General features: G+C 38.7%; 1 protein-coding gene across 2 annotated transcripts in view; it reads left to right on the top strand.

Annotated features, from left to right (window-relative positions):
• The window catches only part of APP (amyloid beta precursor protein), a 201,823-nt gene that overhangs the window by 59,933 nt on the left and 125,615 nt on the right, over nt 1–16,275 (top strand). For both annotated transcript variants that reach the window (XM_085241509.1, XM_085241500.1), the window contains exon 3: nt 9,822–9,951. In XM_085241509.1, coding sequence (XP_085097635.1) covers nt 9,822–9,951 — 130 coding nt within the window. The remainder of the gene's footprint in view (nt 1–9,821; nt 9,952–16,275) is intronic.

Raw genomic sequence — 16,275 nt, 5'->3', positions numbered from 1 at the left:
TAGTTTTGAAACTCCCGAAGTTTTTCCAGTAGTACACATCTTGGTGAATTGTTCTTTTAGAGGGAAAGTCAAGTATTGTAAAATGAAGTATTGAATAAGTCTATATGGATCTAATGAAGCTGAAGAAGTCTTCTTCAGCTTGTTCTACTTTCAAACAAGGGCGTATGTACTACAATACCAGAATTTATTGTACATGTTTTGGAGCACTGTTGTTTTAGAGAGTCCCCTATGCGAAACAGACACATTCTGAAGGGCAAAACAGTGAGCAAACCCCTGTATTGATGTCTACTTCATATTACAGTTCCCTTGAGTAGGTAAAGCTTGAGAAATGCAGAGTGACATTTTCAATAGGTGAATATTGATGGTAAAGTTAACAGTATCTGAGATAAATTTAGTCATGATAGTAGAGATAATAAATGCCTGATATATCTTCAGTTATGTATTCTTCCCAGATCACTGTCTTAGGAGAGCAGTTTGTAGGCAGAAAGGCTGCATTTGCGCAAGAGAGTGGTGAGGCATTTAAGACTTCTGTGGACCACATCTTAGGAGTACTTATGAGAATTACTAGACAACTTGGGGAAAAAAAAAACAAAAAAACATGAATTTATGAATATTTGTGAAGAAAACTGATTGGGAAGGGAAAATTGTGTATGTAGTGTCAATTTTAGATTGATGCTAAACACTGTTCATATTTCAAAGTTGTACTGTGTGTATGGTTTAGCATATCTCATATTTAACATACACATCTTATAAAAATTATAAAGCAGAAAATTATCACTGCTTAATTTGGAAGGAGGAGAAAGCAGTGTTGTCTTCAAGCTACTTGAGTAATTATTCTAAGTGCCCTGTCTTAAAGGACCAATTCAAGATACTGAGTGCATATTCCTGTGGTGTATACAAAGAGGAAACACTATGATCTGAATGTGTTCTGATTTGCTCACTGTATTTGCTTCCCTGTGCTTAGCCCCCCAGTTTTTAAGGTAAAGGTATTGTAGTGTATCAGGTAGCCTAATTGTTTCTCTAGGTTGCAGATTTGCCACAACCCTTTTATCAATTCTTTCACTACAGAACTAAGCCAAGCTGAACGCATGGTTTTCTTTTAACCTTATATTGCTGCTTCACATTCTAGATAGTAGACCCTAAAGTTGATCTCGGAAAAAGAGAAATCCCAGCCTTGTTTGCTTTTTGGGGCATGTGAGCAACTGCTAGCTCTTAGATTAATAAATCACCCATTGGCTAGTAAACTCAAGAATGCGGAAATTAATTAGATTATTAGAAATGAGTTCCCAGGCCTGTTACTTTGTGACGATTCTTGCATGGCCCTGAGGACAACTTTGACATAAAGTAGGTCATTTTGTGAGCAGTAGAACTCAAAATAGTTGAATAGTTTTTTTTTTGTTTTTTTTTTTTCCTCCAAGTATAGTATTATAGACTTGATGCTACTGTTGAGGTATGTCTTGTAATGGAATCTACTCAACAAACAGAAATAACACTCCAATCTGTTATAGCCAAGTATGTTCTCCAGGTAGGTAGTTTGATTTAAAATGTAAGTTACACCTTATTAATGTTGAAGATTTTTTTTTTTAATGCAGAAGAGAAAGAAAATGAAGTTTTCCGCATATAGTCATTTTCACTGTGCTAATTAATTATGTAGTTCAGTGCCTTTGGAACACAACCCCATCTTCGGGCAAAAAATTGCTAGCAGAAGCTCTGGCTCTTTCCCTACCATTATTTTCTGAAGTTTATTGTGCTTCGGATGAAGTAATGTTCTGTCTTCGTTATGACAATACAACAAAATGGAAAGTATGTACTTTTAAAATTCTCTTTTAATTCTTGCCTTTTTGAAATAGCATTCTTACTAATGGCTGCTCCTGATGATTCATCTCAAGTCTCTGAGCCTTTCTTGCAGACTCTTGGATGCTGTTATTATCCAACAGTCTTGTCTAATCATCCTCCTTGTATGCTAGCTGTTTTATACAGGTCACTGTCATCTTTTATATCGATATGATCAAGAAAGGAGCTTCTTTGTTGCCTTCTTCCCATGGATATGTACTATGGAGTGATGGCAGCCTGTGAGAATCCCATGAGATAGACCCAGGCTCTGGAGGTGCTTGTGCTGTCCCACCTTCATTTCCCTATTGATGCTGTTCTCCATGCAATGTTTCAAGAGGGAATGGGATGGCTGAAAGCTTTTCTTGTGCAAAGTGGACTCGGCCATCCCTCTATGTAGAGAAGAGAAGTCAGTATTTGTTGCATTTAAGTGAGTAAGTGCTGAAGGCAGGGAGGCAAGCAGCATACAAGAGACCATGGATTCAACCCTGCTTATTCTGAGATTTCTAGCATGAGCAGCTGGATATCCTCTATAATTATTAAATAGAAGCTTTGGATATGTGGCATGGTAAAGAGAATTTCTGGCAGATCTAAGATTTTTTTTGTTTGGTTTTCTTATTGCATGTAAGTGTATTATAACATCAAGGACTTGAAAGGCGGTGAGGAGTAAGAAGTTGACCTGCAGCCTTATTTCTGCTTCCATATGTTTCTGCCTTCCCCAAATACTCAGCACTCAGAGAAAGCCAGCGTGGGAGCATGTGATTAAGTCTCTGCTAATGTGTAGAGGCCTGTGTGTGGTTTAAGGTTGAGCACGCTTCTTCAGGTCTGGCAGGTTTTTAAATGCTTTAATTACAAGGTAAGTGGTAGTTTTCTGTGAAATTCCAGATCAAAACACATTAAGGATTTCCAGCAACAGGGAAACGTGTACCCATGAAGCTGCTTGCAGTCAAACCAACCCAACTGTCCAATGAACTAAAACCAGCTCATGTATCTATGACTCTCAGTGCTACAAACACTTGGAATACCTTATCTGTTCTCTCTCCTTGCCCCCATTCATAATGTGGATAATACCTTGCGGATAATACCTGGTTCACCATCTACCCTTTCCATCCCCCCATACAGACTCACATACAATACACCCCCACCTACTCTCTTGTTCTTTGTATTTTTTATTTCTCCCTCTCCCCTCCTTTAGGAAAGGATTGCTAATGAAGCTCACTAGATTTGCATGCTTGGTAGAAGAACTAAAGCAGTTTAAAAGATGCTTTGGAAACTGCACCAATGCAGCTGGTGCTATGTTTATCTGTTTTTTCCTTTTTCATTTTCATTGGGAAATGAAAAGTTTGCTTAGGTCACAGCATGAAAAATTGGGACACTAGATAGCAGTGTAGCTTTGCTTCTCTGTGTGGGACCACCCATATGGCTAAGAAAGCCAGCAGTGAGGGAGCGTGGTCAGGTGTGACAGAGTGTAGCTGAGCCAACAGAGACTTGGCAGAAAAGAAAGGCTTCAGTGTTGACTTGTGGAAGCGTGCTGCTCTGAAGAGGTGAAGATCCCCGGTCAGGTGACTGACAGGACATAAGCCTGTGTTATGGAGCATGGAGCAACCATGCTAGTACTCCAAAATTTGCAGTGCTACTTGAGGTGCAGCTGTTCTTTTACTGAATGGTGAGGAGAGCCCGGTTCATAACTTTCTATAGGCATAGATTAGTTGGAAGCAGAACAATACTATTTCTGCACAATATCAATTTGAGGAAAAACAGAAAAGACAAGGAGGTGGTGATTGTGAAATGAGCAAGTGTGACAATGTACATGGTTCATTTCCCATGAAACACAACAGCTGCTGTCTGCAGATTTTGGTCCTCAGGGGATGCCTGGAGTAGTCGACTTGACCACGTAGCATGGCCTTTGTGTCAGCAAGTTGAATTTTTCCTAAAGCTTGCATCACATCCCTTCCTTGCTTGGCAGTTTGGAAGTCTACATGGTTGCATGTGTTATCAACATGTGCAATTCATTGTCTTTTTCTTTTCTCCTCTCTGTTTTGTCAAGAAGTTCAGGAGAGAGTCTTTCCAGACAGTATGTGAGTCTTTATTAAGGGACATTTTAACTTTGATGTTGTTTCCAACCTTTAAATTACATGACCATGCAGCAGAAAATACAAAAAGCAAACAACAGATCTAAGTATAAAACCTGACTTTAAAACCTCTTGCTTCTCGAATCCTGAGTCTGGGTTTAGATATCAATCAATGAAGATTCAAAATTGCCGAATACCAGGATGCTTGATTGTAATGTAGAATAATACCTGTAAAAAACAGCAATCAACTAGAATATTTTGACGAGACATCCACTAACTTGAGTCTATGTACAGCTGCCTGTTTTGCAGATACCCTGTTCTCAGTCTTGCAATCTGTTTTTCAGTTGGGTTTGGCAGTGCTTGTGCCATTGCTGCTCAAGTGATGCCACTGCTATTGCAGTTGTCCTAGGTCAGCTGGGAGTCTGCAGTGTTGCTGCTTTGCAAGTTTTAGACTGGAAAATTTGCAAAAATACTGTGCATGGGCACACCAAAATGGGTACTTCTTCTGACTGGACATGCCAGATGCTTTGAAATGAGTGAAGCATGTCTGCTTATTACTGTTCTGCAATATATATATGCAAAATACAGGGAAGCAGCTGGTGTTTTGTTCCTTTTGGTGGCTTTAATGTGTAGGCTGCTTTCTGCCCTCTTTTTAACAGGAAATTCCTCAGCAGGACTTTTTTTTTTTAAAGACACACTCTGGAAAGGAATAGTTTTAATCCACCTTTAACTAGCTAATCTAGAACTGAAGGCTTTTCTTCCTCAAAATTGAAGCTTTATTTAGTCGTCCTTCAGATTATGCTCACTGAGTGACATATTCCACATATTCCGCAATTTTAAGACCATTGCATTCCTAAATGTTGTTTACTAAATGCAGAGTTTTTTTGTGCTTGTGTCAACTATTTGCAAACTACCTAACTGAAACAAACAAAAAAAAAAAATCTACATTCCATTAAAGCACAAAGGCTGATAGATAATAAAATACCTAGATAATAAAATACCTAACACACCCATTAATTTTTTACAGTTTTAAAAAGCGAGTTGACAATTTCAGTGAACAGTTCTAAATACTAAATTAATTTCAACATTATAAATACAGAATATTAAAAGTAAAAAATCTCATGGTCCAGTTGGAAGGAAATTTGTACACAAACAAAGGGGGATTTGTTGCTATGACTGTAATTAACTGTATTTCAGTTTCAGTTACCTTCCACTTTAAGTAAATCAGAACATCCAGGTTAATCATGTTGCTGAAGATGTTACTACTAAAACCACCTCATTATTTGTTCTGTTTCCAACAGTAGTTTCTTAAATTCTCATAGCTACATGTATGTTCCTTCCTACCTTTTCAACAGCTTATATTTTATATTTAGATTTTAATATTGCTGTCACTGAGACAGATTTCAAGCAGACTGCCAACTCGTAAATACTTGATAGATTTAGGCTAAATTTGCACCAGTTCTTAAGTACCACGCTTTAGGGAGACTGGATGGTGAGCTTTTGGTGAAACAGGAGTCTTTTTTTTTTTTTTTTTTTTTTGATGACATTAAAGAGTTGAGAATTATGTTTGAATTCAAGTTGACTTCAACACCTGTGCCAGATGCTGATGCATAGGGTAAAAAGAAACCAAATGTGTGATGTAATTTAAGCTAAGATACCATGTGTAGATACAGCAAACAACTGAAGGATTAGGGAAAAGGAACAAAAAGAAATGATAACAACAAAATGTATCTGCTTCTGACTGGTGGCATGTGATGGTGCTCAAGCTAATGTACATTTCTGATTTGGACTTTCAAGTGTGATGGAGAGTGGCTTGGGAACCATGTCAGCCAACTCCCTTAAGACTCTGGGATGCATGTCATCTGGCCCCATGGACTTGTTCATATCAGTTTCATGAGTCGATCTCGGACTTGCTCCACCCTTACAGTGGGGGAGGGTGTGCTCTCCTAGTTCCAGCCTAGAGGTTTAGCTTCAGGAATCTGAGAATCCTGGCTGCTAGTGAAGACTGAGGCAAAGAGATATTAAATGGCCATGGGCCCGTCCCTGTTTAACTCTGTGGATTAGTCCTGGAGCCAGGCACTTCCTCTGCACACGACACACGATCTCATTGCTGCTCTCTGGCTTGCCTTTGAACTCATTCCAGTTCATCCCAGTCCTTCTGAATCACTGTCCTGCAGCTGGGCCTACTATTGCTGGAACAGCTGTGACTATGCCCGGTGTCTCTGCGCATGCCTGGAGCTGTGTAGACTCTCTTACCCTCAGTGTACTGAGGGAAGCTCATGCTCACCAGTGGCTGTCAACAGCTTTCTGAGGTGGTGCTTCCTGAAATAGTCCTCCTGTCCTGCGGGAGAGGCTTGTGCTCCCAGCATCTGAATGGCTTGGGAGTGTGCACACATAGACTGGCTGTGTGGAAATGCCTCCTGCCTGGCTCCAGTCCTCCTCGCTGATACAGGAGATTACTGTGGTGCTGACTTGTCCACAGCGTTATTTTAATCTTTTTCTCTGCCTCCCAATTTTGTGTCATTTTTTTCATTCTTTCCTTCCAGATTTGTTAATAACAATGCTGCTGAATAACACACGTTCGATTAGCGTCTTGTAACGTAACTCTGTCATCAATACCTTTGTGTATAAACTGATTGAAGCTCCTTTTATTAAGTACGTACATTCATGTTTTACTTCCAATCCAAACATCAGGCTTGAGAGTGGTGAATGTAAATGTAAAAAAGATCACATTAAATTTTGAATTATCACAATGCAGTGCCTTTTTTGGTTTTAGCTTTTTAACTCAGTTTAAAGACGTTTATTCATGGAAATGGAAGGTTGACCTCCGTTTCATCCACCACTTCTTATAAAATACATTGGAGGTATTGCTGTGCAACAAGTAGAGATAGAGTTGAAAGTTTAGATGTTCTGTAATTTTCTAAAGCTCTCACTCTTGACTATCCAGAGGGAGCAGTGGCTCATTAGGGACACTATAAATAAATATGAATCCCATTTTTCTATGCCACTAAGTAGGTCCCACTTCAGTTCAGAGCAAATATCTTACATAAGTCTAGCTAGGCGTACTTGCTTCAGTTCATATGGTTTACTAGTGTAAAACTACTGACAATGACATTCAAAGCTTGTTTTCTATTTTGATGGGTGGGCAGAGCTTTGTGTGAGCTGTCAAAAGAAATAAGGAATTTGGTAACTGATGTAGAAACAGAAAAAGAAGCTTCCTTGTATGTATTCTTCCTTGTGTCATTCTGACAAACACCATTAACTCCTTATAATTTGGTCTAACACACTAACCAATAGTTAAAATTATGGTTTCAGGAGATAGTGAAAGTAAAAATAGCGTACCTTCCCCAGTCTTATTGTTTCAATGTGAATTTACAGTAATAGTTCTCTCTCTCATTAGAAATTTACCTGAGGAAAGTAGCTTAATATGTCTTTGTTCTCATAGATAAAGGTTCTGTTTCCACTTGTTTTAAAGCTGTGCACACATTCTGTGTATGCATAAAAATTCCAAATAACTTATTAATTTTTTAAATTTATTTATTTTATTTTTTAATTTTTAAATATTTTTTTATTTTTGTTGCGTTCTGGCCCAACATTTTTGAAAATTCTTAATCTTTTTTTATTTAAGAGATTTACTTCTTTCATATGTGACGGGTGACACTTAACTCTGAGAAATGTTAAAATGGCCCTCACGAGAATGTGTCAGTGACACCATGTGCTATATGGAGCGTGTGGTTTGTGCCAGCATCCAAAGTACGTGCCTGTAAACTCTAATTATGCAGTGCAACGTCTGGGGATACATAAACTGGGAAGACTGTAGAGTGATGGTAGTAATAAAGACAGAGTCCAAAGAAAAGTAAAGCTTTCTGTTGTATCTTCCTCATTAGCTCTTGAGGCAGCTTTGTTGCCTTACGGTGTACTATTTTCACAGCAGTTGAGGTGTGAAATTTCCTGCTGCCATGGAATCCTAATCCATTCTGGCAGTGCTGTTACTGACTGTTGAGAGCATGAGCATGTACAGACCTGTCTGGTAGAACTGAGGAAACAAAGGGCAAAGATAAGGAAGTTGAAGAGGATGAGGTAGCTTTCATTTAATTTGCACCTGTTTCCATTCAGAACCTGATATTTGAAGCAGAGGGGGAGCAGTAAATTTTTCTGGAGATGCTTCCTGCAATTATAGTGAAAATACTGTATTTGCAGAATAGATGCTGACCATCAGCTCTGGTCACCTGCTGGAGAGTAAACAAAAGAGAACTAAGCCACAATCTTCCAAATTTAGGAATGCTTTCAACTAAATTTGCAGTTCTCTTTTGTGGGCTTCATTTAAGTAGATGGTCTAGTATGCTGGGCTAGCATAAAAGATTGCAGATGGGAGTAAGACTAATTTTACTTTTTAAAAAAAAAATTATTTTATTTCATGTATTTATTTATTTCTCCTCAGAGAGGGCTGTAGAAGTTCTTATTGTGATTTTCCAGGCATTGGCTTTGGACTTCTAGAACCCACTCAAATCTCTTCGATTGGTGTTATGTTTCTTTTCTGTAGGATGTTTTTGGATCATCTGCAATTAGTTGCTTTTCTTCTGTGTTGGTAGTTATGAGTGGACCGTAACTTTTGGTCTACCTAGTTCCTCAGATTTGTCATACTCAGAAATTGTTAAGGATTTCTTGAGGAAAGGTGAAGGAGAACTAGTGTTTTCTGAGTTTGATGTTAGGGCAGATAGACATCTGACCTGAACAATGAAAAGTGAGAACCATAGGCTACAGTAGCAAATGTGGTGTGGTATGCTGGAAGTTGGGAGTACAGAGTGGCATAGCTGGGGCTGAACATCCATGCTGGCATACCTTTCAGGCTTTGCTTTTGGTGAGCTGTAGCCTTGTTGTGCAGACTAACCATCCATTACTGCCTGGGGAGGAAACAGATGCGCTTCTGGAGCGCATCTTCTGCTTCAGTTTGATCCACTGAGGAATCCAGTTCACATGTGCAAAAAATTCTTCATAGCATTGATCCTCTGCGTAGTGAGAGGTAGTGTGTTTCTTATGAACTGAAAAGCTCATGTAATAGATGCTCTCTATATGAGGTGACTGGGAGGTGGGTCTGTGCAAAAGTTCAGTGTCTTAGACTTGTCCAAGAACTCAACAGAACAGACCATAGAAGTGATAGTGACAGAGATAATTTTTAAAAGAGAAAGTGTCTAAAGGACAGAGGGAGATAAAAAGACAAATATGTAGTTTGATCAAAGTTGTAGTTTCCCAAAAATTAGTCATCTACTCTGCTGGTGGTACAGTTGTGGATGGAGAAGGATATTACAGTATTCAGAACAGGCTGGATTTTGATCCCAATATTCAGGGAAAATTTGAAAGACGTTTATGTTGGTGATGCAAACGTTAATATGAATAACTGATTCAACAAAATGAATACTGTGCAGACTGCTGTGGGGAAGAATATGGTGTTTGTCAAAATAATGATGAGAAACATAAAGAGCATGCTGTTTATATATATACTGGTCCTAATAAATATATATAATATATCTATCTATCTATCTATCTATATATATAGGTCCTAATCTCTATATGTAGTTTTACAAGGACAGTGATATCCTGGACTTGAAGGAAAGGGTATTTTAGAAACTTGTTGAGATAATCTTTAACTAAAGGAAGTAGCCAAGTTATATTTTGACAGCTAGCTGTTACTACCATTGTATTCTGAGCTAGCATGTTTTTTAGTGATGAATAAATACACCAACTATTCAGGTAAGTGTCTATACTCATACTATGAAGTAAATCAAAATATACAGCAGATGAGGAAGAGGTTAGGAAATGGAGTATGGTGCTATGACATCCATTTTACGTGTTCTCTGACCCAGAGCGCATATTTGTGATAACATTTTTCAATTTCTTTTTTATATTTTTTAATGTTAGGTTTACCCTGAATTGCAAATTACCAATGTTGTCGAAGCCAACCAGCCGGTTACAATCCAGAATTGGTGCAAGAGAGGATGGAAGCAGTGCAATGGTCACCCACATATTGTGGTTCCCTACAGGTGTTTGGGTGAGTTGTGGTCTTTTTTCCTGTTTTTTTGATGTTTCTATCTCTTCATGAAAGTCTACAAAACTATTTTTTTATATCTCTATATTGCTGTATTTTCTGAGGAGAGCTTTGTCTTTTGTCAAGTCCTTTGAAGCTACCTTAAATAGAGAGAAAATGATCTTGTTCTTCCTGATTCTGTTCTCATGAGTGACTGCAAACCAGGCTTCTGCTTACTCCCCAGAATTTGTCACTATCATCTCTCCTTTTCCCCCATATAGACAAGTCTTTGCTTATAAGCTATCCATCTCTTCCCTGTATATACTACTGCCTTCTGTTTGAAAGCCAAAAGGACTATGAAATCCTTGTTGTTTCGGGGTTTTGTTTTGTTTTGCTTTTTTGGTACACGTGTACAACTTCTGCTAGCTTCCTATCAGCATTCAGAAACTGAAAATCACATTGATTTGGTGTATTCATTAATATTAATATTCTTATCACATCTTTCTCTTGAAATTGTTCCGCAAGCTGTTTGAATTTGCTGCTTTTACCAGTGTTGTTTGTATCACGTCATGGATTTGGCTGCATAGAGTTCAAAGTTGGAGTTTCTGTCCTGTTATACTGGGGCAGTTAAGATCCCTTTCTAGAAAGCATCTCAGACTAGTTATTCCATGAAATGAACAATGAATGAAAGAAAATACAGAAAATACACTCTTTCTAGAATTCTTGTTCGTTTGTTAGGCTAGCTCAGACAAGTAGCACCCTGTACCTGATACAGAGAGGGTTAATGTGCCAACTTAATGACACCAGAACTGCGTGGTAACAGACACACCACTGCTAAGAAGGCAAAACAACAGATGTGAAAAATATGTACTGAGAAGTATGAGGGAAAAAATCATTCAGTAAAGTTTCTAGGTCTGATGTTTGATTTTATAAATATGAAATATGTGTTTCTTGATCCACAGTGTATATGTACTACTTGTTGATGCTACTGCAGATAAGAATGACAAGACTGTTCTAACCATTAGCATTCAAGGAGTGCCCAGATTCAAGATGTTTTCTTGCAGGGATAGATCTTCCTCTAACAAATAGTTCAATTGTATGAAGGAACCTGCCAATTCTTGAGTGTTTTCCAAACTCTTGCATGTGTTATGTCGATTTGCTCTTACACCAAATTTTTTTATGTTTGATGTTTAAAAGGTCGTCTTCCCATTTGTTGCTGTGTTTTCCTTAGTAGTCCATAGTCAAGATAAGGATTAGCATGTAGAGCAAGTAAACTTTTAGAGAAAGATAATTGTTGGGCTGAGCTGCAGTCTCACCTGGCTTCATCGTTACCTATTTGATCAAATTTCATGTGAGTCTGTTCGAACATTACATTGCAGAATGTAATATAGTGATGGACATTACAGAAGTGATGAAAGAACTTATTAGAGGATGTGCAAAATCTAATTTTTGTTATTTATTGTATTGTAATCATAACTAAAGCTCTGAGTTATTTTCAGGGAAGTATTATGCTGAGGACTCTGCATATTGATGTGAATTTGGTCAGAGCCCTGGAGAACTTACAACTTAATTTAAGATAAAAGACAATGTCATCACAAGAGCAAATGAATATAAATTGACCATGAATAAATTTAATCTGGAACTTACAGGGAAGTTTCTGCAAGGGCAAGGAGCTCTAGCAGTTTCTTGGTAAAAGGAATAGGAGTAAGAAGCCTAGTAATTTAGAAGGAAGTTCATAAATTTATGAACAGCATTATGAGCAGTTGCCTCCAGGTGTGATGAACTGGTCTTGGACTTTCAAGATATTTTTCCTGAGCTGCTGTTTTGAAATGAAAATTTATCTAGAGTTAAATGTCTGCAATCTTAGGTAGCAAGTTAGACTTTCCTTGCTAAAGGCAAGAATTTTAAAGGCATTTAGGTAGCTCATTTCCAATAATACTTTGCTCTTTAACTTTTATTCTACGTTTAAAAAACATATATGCTATTTTTTACCAGATTTCCTTGTAACTGAAGTTCATGCAGTTGTGTTTGCCTGCATTATGGGTCTTTGACATCCTTCTCCTATCATACTCTTCATCTTCTGACTGATAGAAAAAATCCTGAGCTGAGGCTGATGTTTGTGGGAGTAGTAGGGGAAGAGTGGCCGCATTACTATATCCGCTGGAGGAGTGGTTGCCAGTATCTGTTATTTCTCCATCAATGCTCTGGTTGTTATCTGTGGTCCCTCAAGGGGTAAAACAAGTCTGTCTTTCATGCAATAAAAGTGCATTAGAGGGTAAGTCCTTTCCTGTTGGCTCATTGCCCTCATGGTGGTAAAGCTGGTGGTATGATGAACAGGTCCCATGAAGAGAGCACAAATCTCGAAGGGGAAGGAAAACAAAGTGTAATTTTTTAATTATTGAGTTATGCAGTTTGAGTGAGTATTACGCAGCTTGACGTAATGCCTCTTCAATATTAAATATGTATATATGTAGTTTTTAAAACATTGGAATAATAATATTGAAGTAATATGTAAATATATTTAAAATTTGATCTTATCATCTCTTTATATGTATGTTTGCTACCCTTGATATGGTTGGTAGTGGACAACTTCAGAAGTAAGGCTCTGTCGGTAACCTTTCTGCAGTAATCTTAGTGCAAGGAGACTTTTGATGTAAACAACAATCAACTAATAAGAAATAAAATGCCATAAAAAAGTTTGCCAATGACAACTGATTGCAGAGTTGCATAAGCATAATTTCCTGTTTTGTTTTTTCCCTCCCTCAAGATTTAATGGTAAGCTTTATTAAAACTTTTTAAAAGTTCTTTATGAGTAACCATTTTCTAGCATTAAAAATAGTATATTGACGTGAAAACCACCTTCAGAATCTTCAGTCAGTTTATCATTTCTTCCATCCTGATATTTGTTTTCCATAATTGGTTAGAAAGACTGAGTGACAGAAAAATGTCTGCTTTCAGGCCAGAGCATCTTCATTATCAGTCTGCATTCTGATCTTCAGTCTTGTGAGGCGTGTAGAGCATGTATCACTGCGGCACTTGACTGCTCTATTAGCTTTTCTTTTCAAGACTCTTGTGTGATAGTCTAGCAGTTTGTAGCAATATAGTTTTGTAATACTGATAGGATTTATTAGATTGCACAGGCTCATATTTCCTTTTCTTGAGCGGATGCAGCTAAAGGATGCAGGCAGTAATTAAAGGAGGCAAAATGACAATCTCTGACTTGAATGAGCCATGTGCTTCTGCAGTGGCTACAAATGTTCTAATTGAACCAAAGAAGAAAAGCAGTATCTTTTTTATTTATTTTCAAGATGTGATTTTGTGCTGTTGCGCAGGGCTTGACAATATTCTTAAGACCACAAGCTTTGGGAAAATGTTCTCATGCAATAAATCTCATTCATGCTGTCTGTCTTGCATGCTTCCAGGGACATGGGCTACTGTACAATCTCAGTTCAGTGAGAAGAAAAGGAAATTGTTGATTGAATTCTAGTTAACTCTGTGAACATACTAAAGGCATTTGGTTCAATGGTGTTTTTATTTTTATCTTCATGATTTTAGAAAATGACATCTTCATGTGTGCTTATTATAGCTTGAAGCTGTTACCCACCTTATGACAGAAATAGGAATCTATTTAGGTTGCTCTTCCTCTTCTTCTTTAGTGTTTTTTTTTTTTTTTTTTGTCTTGACAGCAGTCTGACACAATTCAAAAGAGATTTTTTAATTACAGAGTTTAAAGAGTTACACTGTGCAATTTGAAGGAGAAATATGCTGGTTGACATAATCACAAATGTGCGTTCAGGCAAAGATGGTGAGCAGTAAGACTAGCAGGCTGTGGAGTTAAAAATCTGCAGTGTTTTTTGGCACTGTTTGTGACTGTGCGTGCTGGCATCTCCAAACCTGCAGCATGCAGAAAGCAGGCAAAGTCCGTGTGCTCCAAAATGGTGACATAAGCTTACTGCAGGGTTTCAGCAAGTGCTGCCAATAAGCCCATGATTACCACTTTGTTTTTAAACTGTTCTAGAAAGATACCCTGGCTATGATTCTGGCCTCATTAAAAGTAGAAGCAGCAGGAAGGCAGGACTCGTGCACTGGGACAGTGTAGACAATGAGCAGTTCTGGTTTGTTTTCTCTTCACATCTCCTGTGAGAAAAAGCAGCTAGTGAATTTGTGTAACATGGGCTGTGAAATGAGGTAATTCACTCCATTTTTCAGGCTTGCTGCAGGAACAGTCATCCTTGTCCCAGTGGTGCCATTCTTTTAAAACCTTGGATAAATGTATGGCTACGCTTTCCTGAATAGATGGCATTTCATTAACTATTGGTGAAATATACCCTAGCCTAGCTGCTCATTATATGCACCATAGCCTTGGGGAGAAAGGAGAAGCTAAATTACATAGATGTTTGGGATATCCACCAGTGATGTGGGGTGAAAGGGAATTACCAGGGCTTTGATTAACTGTCTTGTGTAAAATGCTTGTGTGTTCATGTGTGACTGTTTTGTTGTCCCTTTAAGGTATGCTGTTAAGCCCTGTATGTTTAGGCAGCTCTTGAAGTATCCCGGTGTACTGAAATATCATTATGTATGTAGTCTCTCTCAGTCAAACTTTGATTACTTACAATTCATAAACAAATGGAGCAGGTGATACTATCAGTATATTTTGCCTTTTGGCTATGTAGTGAAATGGTGAATTCTGTTTTTGGTTTTTAACAAAAGCATCTTTGAAAATTATTACTTTACAATCTGTTAGAGTAATAAAGCATGACAAAGTTAACCACTTGTTGATATCAAACAAAAAAGCATGCACAGGATTTGATGCACGTGCCTAGCCAATTACATCAGAGTGAACACTAGGGTTATGCCTGGAATTAATAATTGAAATTAATATATATGTAGTTAACAGTGCAACTTGTTCTGGTCCATGTGGTACTTCACTTGTGATTTTAACAGTGGGATTTGTTCATTAAAGCATATGAAATGCTTGTTTTCCACTGCTGCCTGGCAGAACTGGCTATTCTTTTCTCTCAGCCCACTGCATAGCTCGCCTATTTCCAGTGATGGCAAGCTGTTTTTCCAGACACTTAGGAAGATCTCTCCACTGCCTTCTCCATGGAGTACCTAATCAGCAGAATGACATTAATTGCCTGTTTCCGTGTCCCGCCTCTAGCTTGCCTCAGTCTCCACTCAGCCATGGGAGTCATGCAGACAAGCCTTGTGTTGCACTCTTATCCTAAAATACAAGATGTGCTTATTTTCAGCCTACACGACTGCCTCACGTCTAGATTTTCTGACAGCACTAGCTGACAGGAGGGAGAAGATCTCAAAGACTGACAGTCTGAATTGGTTAATGAGACCATGGGCAGAGAAATCTGTAGTACAACGAGAGGCACATCTACACATTGCAGTGCTGCTGAGAGAAATCCTGTAGTCTCTCTTCTTTGCTCCATAGTGGACAATTCTCCTTCTGCCAGTGGTGCTTTTGGCACGATGCTGGTGGGCAGGAGAGCCCTGCCTGTGCAGGCTGGGCACATTATCTGAGGGACAGCGAGACCTGTGAGCATGCAGGCTTCTCCTGCTGCAGTGCAGCTATAGCTCAGGCTGCCTCGCCAAGCCCTGTGCAGGCCCAAAGCCACACTTGGCTGGCATGCTGGAGCTCCTTGGCGTTATGCCAGCAAAAAGAATCTTCTCCTGTTGCCATGCCCTCGCTGCTCAGCTAATTGCGGCAAAATATGGGGACTCAATTCATCAAGTGTCTTCCTGAATGCCCTGCTCTGCAATGGTGTAATTAAGAGCATGGCCTGACATGCTTTATTGAATAGAAATGGTTTTCCATATATACCTGAACTCAATTGACCTGAATTTTATGGTCAGCTGCTGTAGTAGAGAAGCTGGCTGCTAAGCATCAGCTGGCTTTACTGACCATTTTCACAAATGACAACAAGTTTATCTTTTCGTAGCGATTCTCAGCAGCTGCATCATCTCCTGGTTTATTGTAGTGCCTTTCCAAGCTTTTTATTCATGGAGCAGGACTGTATAAACCACTAATGTGGTACTGGCATGCTTCAGGGACAAAGCACCATTCACTAGAGGAAGGGATGAGGAGTGGGCAGAGAAATCCTGAATGCAATCTCTCATCAGGCAAGTGAGATCTTCCTCAGCCAGTAATAGCCTCTGCACTTGTGCCAAGCGTTGATTCAGCTGCTTCTTAGCCAAATTTGAGCTGGAGATGATAAAATGTTGAAGTGAAGAGATGAAGCAAAATTAGTCTGCTGGCAGAGACCAGAGAGCACCTTTACATATAATTAAATGTAAAGAATCTTATTTTGGTACAGCGTTAGACCAGGAGTAAGTCTG

This window comes from Meleagris gallopavo, chromosome 1 (genome assembly GCF_905368555.1).
Source record: "Meleagris gallopavo chromosome 1, MGAL_WU_HG_1.1, whole genome shotgun sequence".
Classification (NCBI taxonomy): Eukaryota; Metazoa; Chordata; class Aves; order Galliformes; family Phasianidae; genus Meleagris; species Meleagris gallopavo.
The sequence above is the reverse complement of the archived record's forward strand: the minus strand, read 5'-3'. Positions and strand labels throughout refer to the sequence as shown.